This window comes from Vulpes vulpes, chromosome 5 (genome assembly GCF_048418805.1).
Source record: "Vulpes vulpes isolate BD-2025 chromosome 5, VulVul3, whole genome shotgun sequence".
Classification (NCBI taxonomy): Eukaryota; Metazoa; Chordata; class Mammalia; order Carnivora; family Canidae; genus Vulpes; species Vulpes vulpes.
In genome coordinates, this window is record NC_132784.1 from 93,936,206 (window position 1) to 93,948,930 (window position 12,725).

Genomic DNA, 12,725 nt, shown 5'->3' on the forward strand with positions numbered 1-12,725 from the left:
AGAAAGTAACTTATCAAGTGTCTTAGCCAGTCCTGGGACTGAGCTGAGTAATGTGACTTGCTTCATTAACTAACACACAGATTGTTTTTAATCCCATTTTCTCTTTTTTTTTCTCCCTGTTGCTGGTTCGGTCCTCTCTGATTTGATGGGGTCAACCTCAGACGTAGCTCTACGGTGAGGAAGCAGGTAAGGGCCCCAGGTGAAGATGATCCCACCTATAGACATATATGGAACCCTACTGTGGGCAGGATACTTTCCTGATTTCCTGCCCCCATTTGGAATGTACCACTCAGTCAGAGTATGTTTAATATTATGGCAACTTCATGGATGGAGCTCATTCCACAGGAGTGACCATGGTCTTTCTGATTGGTCCTCCCTTCTCCCTCTCTAGTCATGCTCCGTCTTCCTGGATGGAGATTTGGTTTGACTGTAGCAGACTGTGCCTGAATTGCCCATGGTGTTGCTTCTCTAGGAAACTGAAATAGGCTTCACATTTTATATATATAAGTTCCAAATGTGAGTGGCTCAAGCAGCTACTCACCTAGACCAGACACTTAGACCCAACCACTAGATCAACCACTTAGATCTGCCAACACTCAGGTTGGCTTTAGGTTTCCAGATTTTTGTTTGTTTGTTTTCTGGTGGTGTGGTCCATCCTAGGTGTGTTTCTTAGACATGCTAAAAATGCGAAGATAAGTCTGGCCTGGCTTGAGAACAGGAGAACAGTGGCAAATTGCTGTTCAACTCTGTGATTTTGTGCATGATCTTCAGTGTTGTATTAAAATCTGAGCTGGTCAGCCAGCTCTTGGTACCCATTTGAGGGCAGGATCTCAGAAGGCAGGGGCTGGGTAATGCACATCAATGGATAATCTAAATGGCACTTGTGCTTGTGTAAAAAAAAATAATAATAATTGAAATATTTTTTGCAGCAGCAAATTTGACTTCCTAATTATACTTAATGGCAAATACTGAAATGATTTTGTGTCTCTTAAGCTCATACCAGATTACATAGCAGGCAGTTAGCAGGGAAGAGATAGAGCTCTGAAATGTCTTCATGTCTGCTCAGGGGAAAACTGATCCAGGCTTTAAAAAACTGTTTTGGGTAGTAATTCACAGTGGCTGTAGCCACAGGAAGATAATCAAATGTAGAGTATGTAGAGGGCACATGGTTTCTGTTGTGTCAGCAGCCCCAACAGGGTCTCCAGCCCATGTGACCATTCCAACTAGCTGAGCAGTCCAGCTGGACACTCAGATGACATAGCTCTCACTTGTCTTAACTTTTCTGTCAATATTTTTCCCCCTTCTCTGCTTCAGATCATTATAATGATAAATTATACATTTTTAAATTTATAAAAATTTCATTCCATCTTTCCTTCCTCTGGTTCCTCTATTTCTTGCTTCTGCCCCTTCTCCCATAATTTCATTTAAAAGTAGGGAAAAGGGATGCCTGAGTGGCTCAGCGGTTGAGCGTCTGCCTTTGGCTCAGGGTATGATCCTGGAGTCCTGGGATCGAGTCCCACATTGGGCTCCCTGCTTCTCCCTCTGCTTGTGTCTCTGCCTCTCTCTCTCTGTGTCTCTCACGAATAAATTTTAAAAAAAACATTTTTTAAAAATAAATAAAATAAAAGTAGAGAAGAATGGGGGCACCTGGGTGGCTCAGGTGGCTAAGCATCTGACTCTTGGTTTCGGCTCAGGTCAGGATCTCAGAGTCATGAGATTGAGTCCCGTGTTGGGCTCCATGCTCAGCGTGGAGTCTGCTTGAGATCTTCTCCCTCTTCCTCTTCTTCTCCCCCTCCCCTGCTTACACTTGCTCTTTCTCTCTCTCTTAAATAAAATAAAATAAAATAAAATAAAATAAAATAAAATAAAATAAAAAACGAACTAGAATAGAATAGAGTGCCTCCCAGGGATGATCTATTGGATTTAAAATTAATGGTGGGGGCACCTGGGTGGCTCAGTCATTTGAGCGTCCAGCTCTTGGTTTCGGCCCAGTTCATGATCTCAGGGTCATGAGATTGAGCCCCATGTTGGGCTCCATGCTCAGCATGGAGTCTACTCGAGATCCTCTCCCTCTTCCTCTTCTTCTCCCCCTCCCCTGCTCACATGCTTTTTCTCTTAAATAAATAAGTAAAATCTTTTTTTAAAAATTGTAGAAGAATGGAGTACCTCTCAGGGATAATCTATTACATTTAAAACTAATAGGTGAGGGGGCACCTGGATGGCTTAGTCAGGTGAGCATCTAACTCTTGGTTTTGGCTCAGGTCTTGATCTCAGGGTCAAGGGATAGAGCCCCAGGTAAGGCTCCACGGTCAGCCGGGAGTCTACTTGAAGAGACTGCCTCTGACTCTGTCCCTTCCTCTCTCCCTTATACACATGCTCGCACTCTCTTTCCCTCTGTTTCTCTAAAATAAATACATAAACCTTCAAAAATGTTAAAAATAAAGTTAATAGATATCATAAAGTAGATATCTTAAAGAGGGAGCCAGCTTTTCCCCCTTCAACACTAAGAATAGAGTTGAACTTAACACTTGTTCCTTTCAGTTCCTGGGCTGAAACTGGACCTCCAGCATCTAGATGGAGAATAGGTGTGAGGGCCTCACAGCCTCCACTGTGGCCACGGGCATGCCGGAGACCATAGCTTGGCGGGTAGTAGACAGCCCTGCCCGAGTTCACCATCAGAGGGGAGCAGCGCCCATCTGTTGTGCCTCCTGCTGCATCTAAGCAGTTGCAGGAGGAGCATATGTGCCTGGTACTAGATCTGTGTAGGAGCTCCAGGATGCACCCAAAGCCCCAGTCAAGTAAAGACCTTATTTTCATTCTGTTGCCCCAGTTTCTCTCCAGCAGCTCAAATCTGATGGCGGATCAGTAAAGAGTTTTTCTACACTAGGCAGGCAGGTAAATAGTTAACCTGGAAGATGAGTGGTCTTGTGTAAGGAAATAAATAATTGTTTGTTTTTTTATGGCAAGTCAGCCAAACAAGACAAAGAATCTGGTAGCTTTTTTTTTTTTTTTTTTTTGCGGGTCCCTATTGGGTTTCAGTCACTTTTGACCCTAGCAGGGCCTGAGTTTAGACCATCCCAGCCTTTGTTGCCCCAGCTGCTGCTTCTAAGCTTTCTCTCCTACCCTCAGGCCTAGCATTTTCTCTTTCCTATCACTTCTGTCTCTTCTTTGTTCGTCTTTCTTTCTCCATTCCCCTAAAGGTATGTGTGCTCCCAGGTTTGGTGCTCTTTTGACTTCTCTCCATATTCTTTCCTTTCTAACTTCATTCCCATAGTTGAACCTGTCTCTCCTCCCCCAAGTGTCCATCGTCCTGAGTCTTTGGATCGAATTTTGAACTGATTGGCTGGACATCAGCTTGAGAGTTGATATAGCACCGCCTCCCTTGTGCATTGCTCCCCTCATCTCCCCCCTGCTTTCTAACTCACTTGGCACACCCCTTAATTTTTCTGTGTCTCGTAATGGGGAGGGGCCTCCATTCTTCCCAGTCCTGAAGCCATGAGTAGTACCTCTAACACCTCTTTCTTTCCCATCACCACATCCAGTCATGGAGACTTCTGTTTTCTCCCTGGGTAGAAATGGAAATCTAACGAATGTAACAGAGATGGGTACCTGGCAAAAATCCTAACCTCTCTCTCATGAGAAATTATGCCAAACAGTGGCCTTTTTAGCCACTAGCTGGCCACTTCCCAATTGTTTTCTCCTGCAAATCACAGGGCCCCTGCTTTCCTCTTTTCCAAGTTATGCATGTTACCTTTTCCCCTCCGCCTTTGGTTTAAAGGTCCCTTATCTTATCAAATGGAGACTTGGCCCAATTGTCCTTAGAGGCCCCTTCCAACCCTAGGATTATACCACCAGAAATATTGTGAACTAAAGAATTAAACATATATAGATCCTAACATTAGGGAAAGGAAGGAGAGGGGAAGAAAGGGAGAGTCAGACACTGAGCAAGAACTCGCATGTACACTCTTTGGTCAGGTGTATGCAAAATCATTGGTAAAGTGTGGGGGTCTTTGGAGTCCCATAGGAACACACAGGCACATCTTGGGAAAATGAATTCACTTGGAACTTGGAAAATTAAAAAGAGAGGGATGGATGGTAGGAGGGTCTGAGGCCTTCATGGCATTGTCCACCTTTTCTCCCACTGGACTCTGGCTTAGGCTCCACTGGAGGAGCCCATAGGAAAATACTATTATTCGGTCATGTAGGTCAACTCTGGCCCACTCTTGTCTGCCACAGATTATCCCTCTGGGCTACTTATGATGCGCCAGTGGTAATCATGGATGTGCAGGTTTGATGTCTTGCTGTCTACCACCCTGCACGCTTCCCTTTAACTCCTGTTGATAATCCATTTCCCATAAGTCTAGGCAGTGCTTTGCATTCCCATAACTTGTTGAAGCCAGTAACCTGTGAGCTTCCCAACCCACCTCTCTCTGGGTCTTTAAATATAAGTCTGCGGCCAGAAAAAACCTCATATCACTAACCCTCATACAAATCCCCATATCACTAAGCTCATTATCACTGTGACTACTCTTTGTAAATGAAAACTACAATAATGGGGTACCTGGGTGGCTCAGTCAGTTAAGTGTCTGCCTTCGGCTCAGGTCATGATCCCAGGGTCCTGATCTCAGCAAGGAGTCTGCTTCTCCCTCTCTCTGCCCCCCTCCCCAGCTCATGCTCTCTATCTGTATCTCAAATAAATAAATAAAATCTTAAAAAAAAAAAAAAAAGAAAACTGTAATAACAATGTTTGCAAACACAAAAAGACTTCCAAAAATTGGAGGGTTGTTTTGTTGTGTTTTGTTTTTAATGGTGGAACCCAGTTTCTTCATTAGGGCTGACCAAGATTCTTTCTCTAGGATTGTCCTGGGCTGACTCGCAGAAGTCAGGGATGACAACAAGAGGGCAGATGCTGGCTGCTATGGCTGGAAAGCTAGAGGAAGCAGGATGGGTTTGAGGGTCATGAAGATGAGCATTTGGGTCGCTGAGACCTTCCTGACCCCAGCTCTACCTTGGCACACTTGCTACTTCCTTTGGCAGCATCCTGCATTCCCAGTAAGCTTGGGAGCTGGAGGCCATGCCACCTCTTCTTACAGTCTGACTTCTTCATGAGATCCAGCTGCTTCCCTAATAGTGGCCAAACCCCAGGGCCACAGCTAAAATTTTGAGGATATAGGCAAACCTATGAAAGAGACAGAAGCCACAGGACCCATGCTGCTTGAGAACCAGTCTCTGTCCTGAACTTCTTATTTTTTTTTATTTTTTTAAAGATTTTCTTTTTGGGGGCACCTTGGTGGCTCAGTCAGTTAAGTGTTGACTGAGTTTGGCTCAGGTCATGATCTCAGGATTGTGAGATCTTGCGCCATGTTGGGCTCCATGCGGAGCATGAAGCCTGCTTAAGATTCTCTCTCCCTCTCCCTTTCCCTCTATCTCCCTTTAAAAAAATAATAAAATAAAATATAAAATATTATATTTTTTTAAGTAATCTCTGCACCCAACGTGGTACTCGAACCCACAACCCCAAGATCAAGAGTCACATGCTCTACCAACTGAACCAGCCAGGTACCCCTGTCCCGAACTTCTACAGCCCTTCCGAGCTTGGCATAGGTCCCTTTGTTTGATGTCTTTCTTCCCCATAACTGAATTATTTTGTGTTTAGCTGCCATTATAAAGCCCTACTGGTTTTTAGTAATGCTTGATATGCATACCGGGTAATGTTTGCTGAGCTCCTGGGATACAGACTGGGTATGTATACATGGCAATGTTTGCTGAGCTCCTGGGATATATGCTAGGTAGCAGTGAGATGTGCAGTCTCAGAGGGAGACGTCCTGGGTTAGATCCAAGCCCTGTCTCTTACCACCTGTGTCAGTCTTAAGCAACTGTTTCACCTTGCTAAAATTTCATCTCTTCATTTATCAAATAAGGAGAATAATAATATACACCCCATAGGTTTGTTACCAGGACCGATCCATTTAAAGCACCCAGTATATTCCTCTTTAAATGGTTAGCACTAATGTTCTTGTGCCAATAGGAAATACTCTTCTCCTCACCACCTATCTCCTCCACAATTTGCAGACATCAAATCAAGGCCCAAAAAAGTTAAATGGCAGAGCAAAGGTTGATATCTGGGAGGCCTGCTTCTTAGTTTAGTACCTGTTAATTTCCACTATTTCTAAGAATTGGGGTTTTTTTCTTTCTTACCTTTTATGCCTAGTAAATACCCTTTCTGATGCTCTCCTTGGTTCATTCAGCTATCCTCAACTGAGATTAATTGAGCACCTACGTTGTGAGAGTATCGTGGCCAGCCGTGGAGATCCAAGAATTGACAGTATCTGCCCTGTGGCATATGAAATATAGCGGTGGCACATACAAACAAGACGTTCATACCCACACAGTTAAGTCACAACCAGGGCTATGGGAGCCACGTGCAAGGTGCCGAGATCTTGTAGACAGGGGCCCTGATCTCATCTGGGGAGTCTGGAAAGGCATTCGTAAGAAAGTGATACTTGCACTGAGACCCTAAGGAGGGGGTTCCAGGGTGAGGAGAGCATTCTAGAAGCAGGAGCAGCTCATGCAAAGCTGTGGACAAAGACCTGATCTAAGGAGTAGAAAGAAGGCTGGTGTGGTTGAAATAGACTGGAGGATGAGCAGAAGAAGATGAAGCCGGAGGCAAAGACAGGATCCTGGACATGCAGGGCTGTGCAAAGAAATTCACAAGAAGTCTTTGAAAGAGGTTAGCCTAGAAAGTGAATTACAGAGTGTGCACCTTCAAAGATCCCCCAATCACTATGTGAAGGAAGGATGACATGGTTTGGAATATGACAAGGGTGGGAAGGAGATATTGATGTATGGCCCAAGTGGGTAGCAGTAGAGATGGAGAGAAGTAAATGGGTTTGAGAGGTATTTAGGAAGCTGCCTTGACAGAACATATTGATTAATTGATTGATTTTTGGATGGCTGAGGGTGGGAAGCTGGTTTGCGATAAAAGATGATCAGTCGCGGGGATCCCTGGGTGGCTCAGAGGTTTAGGGCCTGCCTTTGGCAGGGGGGGTGATCCTGGAGTCCCAGGATCAAGTGCCGCATCGGGCTCCCTGCATGGAGCCTGCTTCTCCCCCTCTGCCTGTGTCTCTGCCTCTCTCTCTCTCTCTCTATGTCTATCATGAATAAATTTTTAAAAATTTTAAAAATAAAAAAAAAGATCAGTCGCATTTAGGACATGATGAATTCAAGGCATCCCTGTGACATTCAAGTAGGCGGTTGTGTATGTGCTCTGGAACTTGGAGGACAGGCCAGATGCTTCTTTGAGAACCAGCCACTGATCCAGCTGAGAAAAGTCCCGCACAGTCTGGCCTATTTTCTCTGACTCTGGGCTATGCCTGTTTGAAGATTGTGATGTTCTGTTTCTCTTTGGCCTTTCAGGATTCCAGCCAGGCAATTCCTCTGGTGGTAGAAAGCTGTATCCGGTTTATCAGCAGACACGGTAAGCAGGATTACAGCCTTGCCCATATTTGTGCAAAGTGGGGAAGAACTTCCAGGAATTCTTTGTAGAGTAAGAATAGAGTTTGACTTCTCATCCTGACATTCTCAGAAACGGAATAAAAGTCTAACTACATTCACGTAATGTTTGCTACCTCAGAATGGCCACACCTAGACATTGAGAAAAAGGCATTGTATGTTTTGACTCAAAATGCCTCAGCCACTTACCACACTCCTTTTCTAGCCTGAGAGTGGGTTTTGAATTACAGCCGTGATGTGAGTAAGTACAGCTGGTATGATGTGATGGTAGCTTCGCCATTACTCACCATCTTTGCACATGTCAGCATCTCCTTCCACACAGTCTGAGTCCCTATGTCACGTGGCCCTCTGCATGGGACAGCTTTGAGAACTCCTTCCATGATGTTGCACTGACTCCTAATACTATTCAGTGTTTGTTCTGGTGTGCTCTCACTGGATACAACATCACCTGGAGCTCAGTTAGTGATAGTTGGTCTTCAAGTTGTCACCACCATTTGAGAGTCTCCAGGGGCTGGTCCCACCTCAGCCTAAGTCAGGTCACGCTATCTGCTGCCTGGATGAAACTGGGTCTCATAAACTCCATTCCTCACCAGTTCCCAGGCTGGTTGGACAGAATCTAAGGTGGAGATGAATAGCCACACAAGCTTCTAAGTATAAGATTGTTTAGAAAGCACGGATATCTCTCAGCACCATGAAGATTTCTAGGAACTAGACATCAGAAATTGTTTTATGATGCTGTCTTATCTGATGATAGGAAAAAGGACAGAATGACCTTCTTGCAGCTTGAGAGGTATAGAGGTGATTGCTGGGCTCAATGCAGACATTTTCTCTCTTTTTCTCTTAGTTGGCTATAACATTGCTTGGGTTCATTTTTGGAATAGTAATTATTTTAACATGCTTACAATTTATCCCATTCTAATCAGCTACAGTTTTTTCATTGTCTCTATTCACTTGAAGTAATAGCATTATAAATCACCAGTCAACAAAAATATTTATCAAGCCCCTGATCAACACTGGGCACTGTGCATTGTGAAATAGGAAAACAAAAACAGGGATAATATGCTATTCCTGTCTTTATTTGGTTTTATGATGCAGTTGGGAGAAAATAAATAAGCAATTGGAAAGCTAAATAAAGAGAGATAAGCTATAGCCATTCAGAATTGCAGTATAAGAAATTTCAAAAGATAGTAGTGATTAATGATCAAGTAATTGGCAGAGATAAGTCCAAACTGAGTTCCGGGGAGGAAAAGTTATTTGTGTCTAAATGACAATAGGAAGAAGAGAGTCTGAACTCCTGTTCTTTCAGCCATGCATTCTCTTCGGTCATCCAAGAAATATACAGAGAGAGATAGACTGCTCATTGTGTGCCAAGAAAAAGTTCCCGCCTTCGTGAACCTTATATTTTACCAAAGGACAGATAAATAGATGATTGGCTGGTCAGGTAATAAATAAACACGATATTATACAGTGTGTCTGGTGATGGTGAGTGGAATGAAGAAAAGCCATACAAAGAGCTGGAGAATGAAGAGGAGACACTGTTCTAGGTGGGTGGCGTGGGGAAAGACCCTAAGGTCGCTTCAGAGGGTAACATTGGAGCAGAGTCCTGAAAGGAAGTGAGGAAGTGATATCTGAGAAGAGTGTTTCAGAGAGAGGGCACATCAGACACAGAGATCCTTGGCATATGCAGGGCCTGGCTTGCAGGAGACCCCGGGTGGCCAGAATGGGGACAGAGGAGAGGGGAGGGACGGCAGATCAAGCTGGAAGCCAGATTCTTAGGGCTTCCTCACCCAAGGGAAGTGTTTGGATTTTATTGAGTGAGGTAGGCAGCTACTGGAGAATTCAGAACAGAGAGAGCTCTTTACAAAGAGCTGCTGGATGGAGACAAGGCCATGGGAGGAAGGAGATAGCTGCAGCTGCTCAGGGAAGATGTGACCATGGTCAGGCCCAGAGCGGTAGCTGTGGAGATGCCGAGTAGGGGACACTTTGGGATATTTTGGCTCAAATATCCCTATCACTGCCCCCGCACATGATCGGTGCACGTGGGGACATTTCTGTGGTGTGGCTCTGGGGAAATAGGTGTGTTCACAGGTTGCTGGTGGTATTTTGCAAACTGGCACAACCCTTTTGGAGAGGAATTTGATGATATCTGACAGAACTACATATCCATTTATCTTCTGATCCAGCAGTCCTTGTAGGAATTTAACCTGAAGGTTACACCTCCAACAATATAAAGATACATCTGTTATTTGTTGCAACATCACTTGTAAAAATATTAGGAACAATCTAAATACCCTCACACAGGGATCCCTGGGTGGTGCAGCGGTTTGGCGCCTGCCTTTGGCCCAGGGCGCAATCCTGGAGACCCGGGATCAAATCCCACGTCAGGCTCCCGGTGCATGGAGCCTGCTTCTCCCTCTGCCTGTGTCTCTGCCTCTCTCTCTCTCTGTGTGTGTGTGTGTGTGTGTGTGTGTGTGTGTGTGTGTGACTATCATGAATAAATAAAAATTAAATAAATAAATAAATAAATACCCTCACACAGGAAAGTGGTTGGATCAACTATGGTATATCTGAATTCTAGGCAGTTTAAAAAAAAAAAAAAAAAAGAATGCACACAGTCTCCCTGAAAAGACATGGAGAGATTTCCAGACTATATTATCAAGCCAAAAAAAACAAAGTGCAAAAGAGTATTTAGGGCATGCTACCTTTTATGTAGAAAGAAGAGGATATAAGAGTGTACATGTCTTCTCACTTTGGCAGGAAGGATGAATCCATTAACTAATATTTATTTGATTGTTCATCCACAGGAGTCGGGTGCAAAGAGGGGGTAAAAAGGATGGGGAGTGGGAATGGGAGGGAAGTGACATTTCTCTGAACATTGCTTTTTGTGTAATTGTGACGTTCAGAACTGCATTAGTGTTTCCCATGTTTAAAAGATAAACAAATAAAGCAAGGATGTGGATAAAACCCCAAGTGAAATACAAACAGTAACAAATAAACCTAGCTGCAAAACAAATAACATAAGCACACTGAGGAGATGGAGAAAATAGGGGCAGCCTGGGTAGCTCAGAGGTTTAGTGCCACCTTCAGCCCAGGGCATGATCCTGGAGACCTGGGATTGAGTCCCATGTCAGGCTCCCTGCATGGAGCCTGCTTCTCCCTCTGCCTGTGTCTCTGCCTCTCTTTCTCTGTGTCTCTCATGAATAAATAAAAATCTTAAGAAAACACACACACAAAAGCTGCTGGAACATGTTCATCTTTAACTCTCTTCATGTTCCCTAGGCAATAGATGTTAGAGTTCCCATTGTGCAGATGAGAATGCTGAGGCTCAGCTGTAAATGGTGCATCAGGGTGATGCACGAAGGCTTAAAGGACAGGCATGCAGGGAATGACAGACAGTGACAGAATCGGAGGGGAGAACCCCACCTGGCTTATGCAGAAGGGAGCCAAGTAACATGAGCCTATACTTTGTAGCAACCATTTCAAGAATTCTCTAGGAGAGCCCCTCTTGGCAACAGCCAGATCCAGTGCAGAGTGGAAGGTTTGTGCCATTTCCAAGTAACTTAACCAAGAAGAGTGTTTTTCTACTTTTATGGTAGCATGCTCTAAGAGCAAATGAAAAAGGTCACAATGTGTCAGGTTAGCCATGTGAGGCCTGCCCTGCATTCTAATGAAAAGCCTACTGCTCTTTCCCCTTTACTTCTGGAACCCAACCATTTATCCGTGTCTCTACTCCCAGAGTCCTTAGATTAAATAGACACTCTTAAGGATTCTGTCTGTTGAGGAAGAACGCGTAGTGATCCTTCAAAAACACAGGTTTTAAAGGGAAATGGGAACCAGGCCGAAGGGTAAGTCTTAGTGTGTCTCAGGCCTGCTGCCTGACTTCCTGTTAACTGTCCTCTGATTTCTTCATGTTCTGGGCCCCTGGGCCAAGGTGGCTTTTCTTTTTTTCTTTTTTCAAGATTTTATTTATTCATGAGAGACACAGAGAGAGAGTCAGAGACATAGGCAGAGGGAGAAGCAGGCTCCCTGCAGGGAGCCCAGCGTGGGACTCAATCCCGGGACTCCGGGATCACTACCTAAGCAGAAGGTGGACGCTCAACCACTAAGCCACCCAGGTGTCCAAGGTGGCTTTTCATTGATGGTCTAATCTACTGAAAAGGACCTCAGTGATCCTCTCTCAGCAAACTGTTGGCTTCATCTAGAGCACTGAGTAGCCTGGTCCCCAAGGGGACATTTCCTTCTCCTATACTGTGTTTTTGACAAGTCACAGGGTACGTGGTTGTTTCTGTCAGAACACTTGCTGTTCTACATTCTGTGTTTAAATGACATTATTTGGCTGTTATATCCCATTGGTAACTAATATGGTATTATTACATTGGTACTAATGGGGTTTTAACATTGCCTGCCATTCTCTGAGGAATATTCTGGAGATTCCCTTAGAGGAGCAGACAACTTAAGTCCTATTACAAGCCAGGTAATTAAATTCCCCCTGCTTCCTTCTTAATATTACTTCAATTGGATTCAAGATTGTAGCCCTGGCCTGCATGATTTATTTACCTTTAAAGGTCTAACTGAGAGAATCCAGTCACCCCTCACCGAGAGGATAGCCCAAGAACAGTAGGCAGTTCTATTTTGTTTTCTTAAAAAGAAATTTGTTTGAGATTTCCCTGATATGTCCAAGTTTTTGATGAATCATGCTGTTACAGAGGAAGTTGGACAAGATGCCCAAGATGGAGACACAGGGCTCCTGAGAAGGGCTGGCAAGCCTGATATGATTACAGATGTCAGTTCAGTCTGACCCCAGGGGCTAGCACTAGATCTCTTACCACCTCTGCAGCTACATGTGTGGGGTTGTGAGCCACATCTGTGTTCAGACTACCGAGCGAGTTCCTGCCCTCTCTGTCCTTTGCCTCTGGTGGGCCCCACCAGCCTGGTGTTGAGGAGTACGCAATTGCAGCTGGATGGCCTCCTGACTCTGGTTTTTATCACCTATATAACCTAAGGCTGCTCATCATCACTTCCTTCATCTGGAAGATGGGCATGCTGGTGACCCTTACCTTAGTGGCTGTTGTAAGAACCAGCTGATTTATTTCTATGAAAGCATTTCTTAGCGGCAATCACTGCACATGCATTATTTTTTTATAATTGTTTCTAGACCAGATTTTCACACCCATCATCCTACCACAGCATCCATGCACATTTGTCTTGGGAGT

The 12,725-nt window shown here is 44.4% G+C and overlaps 1 protein-coding gene across 17 annotated transcripts in view; it reads left to right on the top strand.

Moving 5' to 3' along the window:
- The window catches only part of SRGAP2 (SLIT-ROBO Rho GTPase activating protein 2), a 236,038-nt gene that overhangs the window by 192,791 nt on the left and 30,522 nt on the right, over window positions 1-12,725 (top strand). For all 17 annotated transcript variants that reach the window (XR_012001782.1, XR_012001783.1, XR_012001784.1 and 14 more), the window contains exons 13-14: window positions 162-186; window positions 7,417-7,477. Coding sequence is in view for 9 of the 17 variants with exons in the window: in XM_025991367.2 (XP_025847152.1) it covers window positions 162-186; window positions 7,417-7,477 (86 nt within the window). In the remaining 8 variants the exon portion in view is untranslated. The remainder of the gene's footprint in view (window positions 1-161; window positions 187-7,416; window positions 7,478-12,725) is intronic.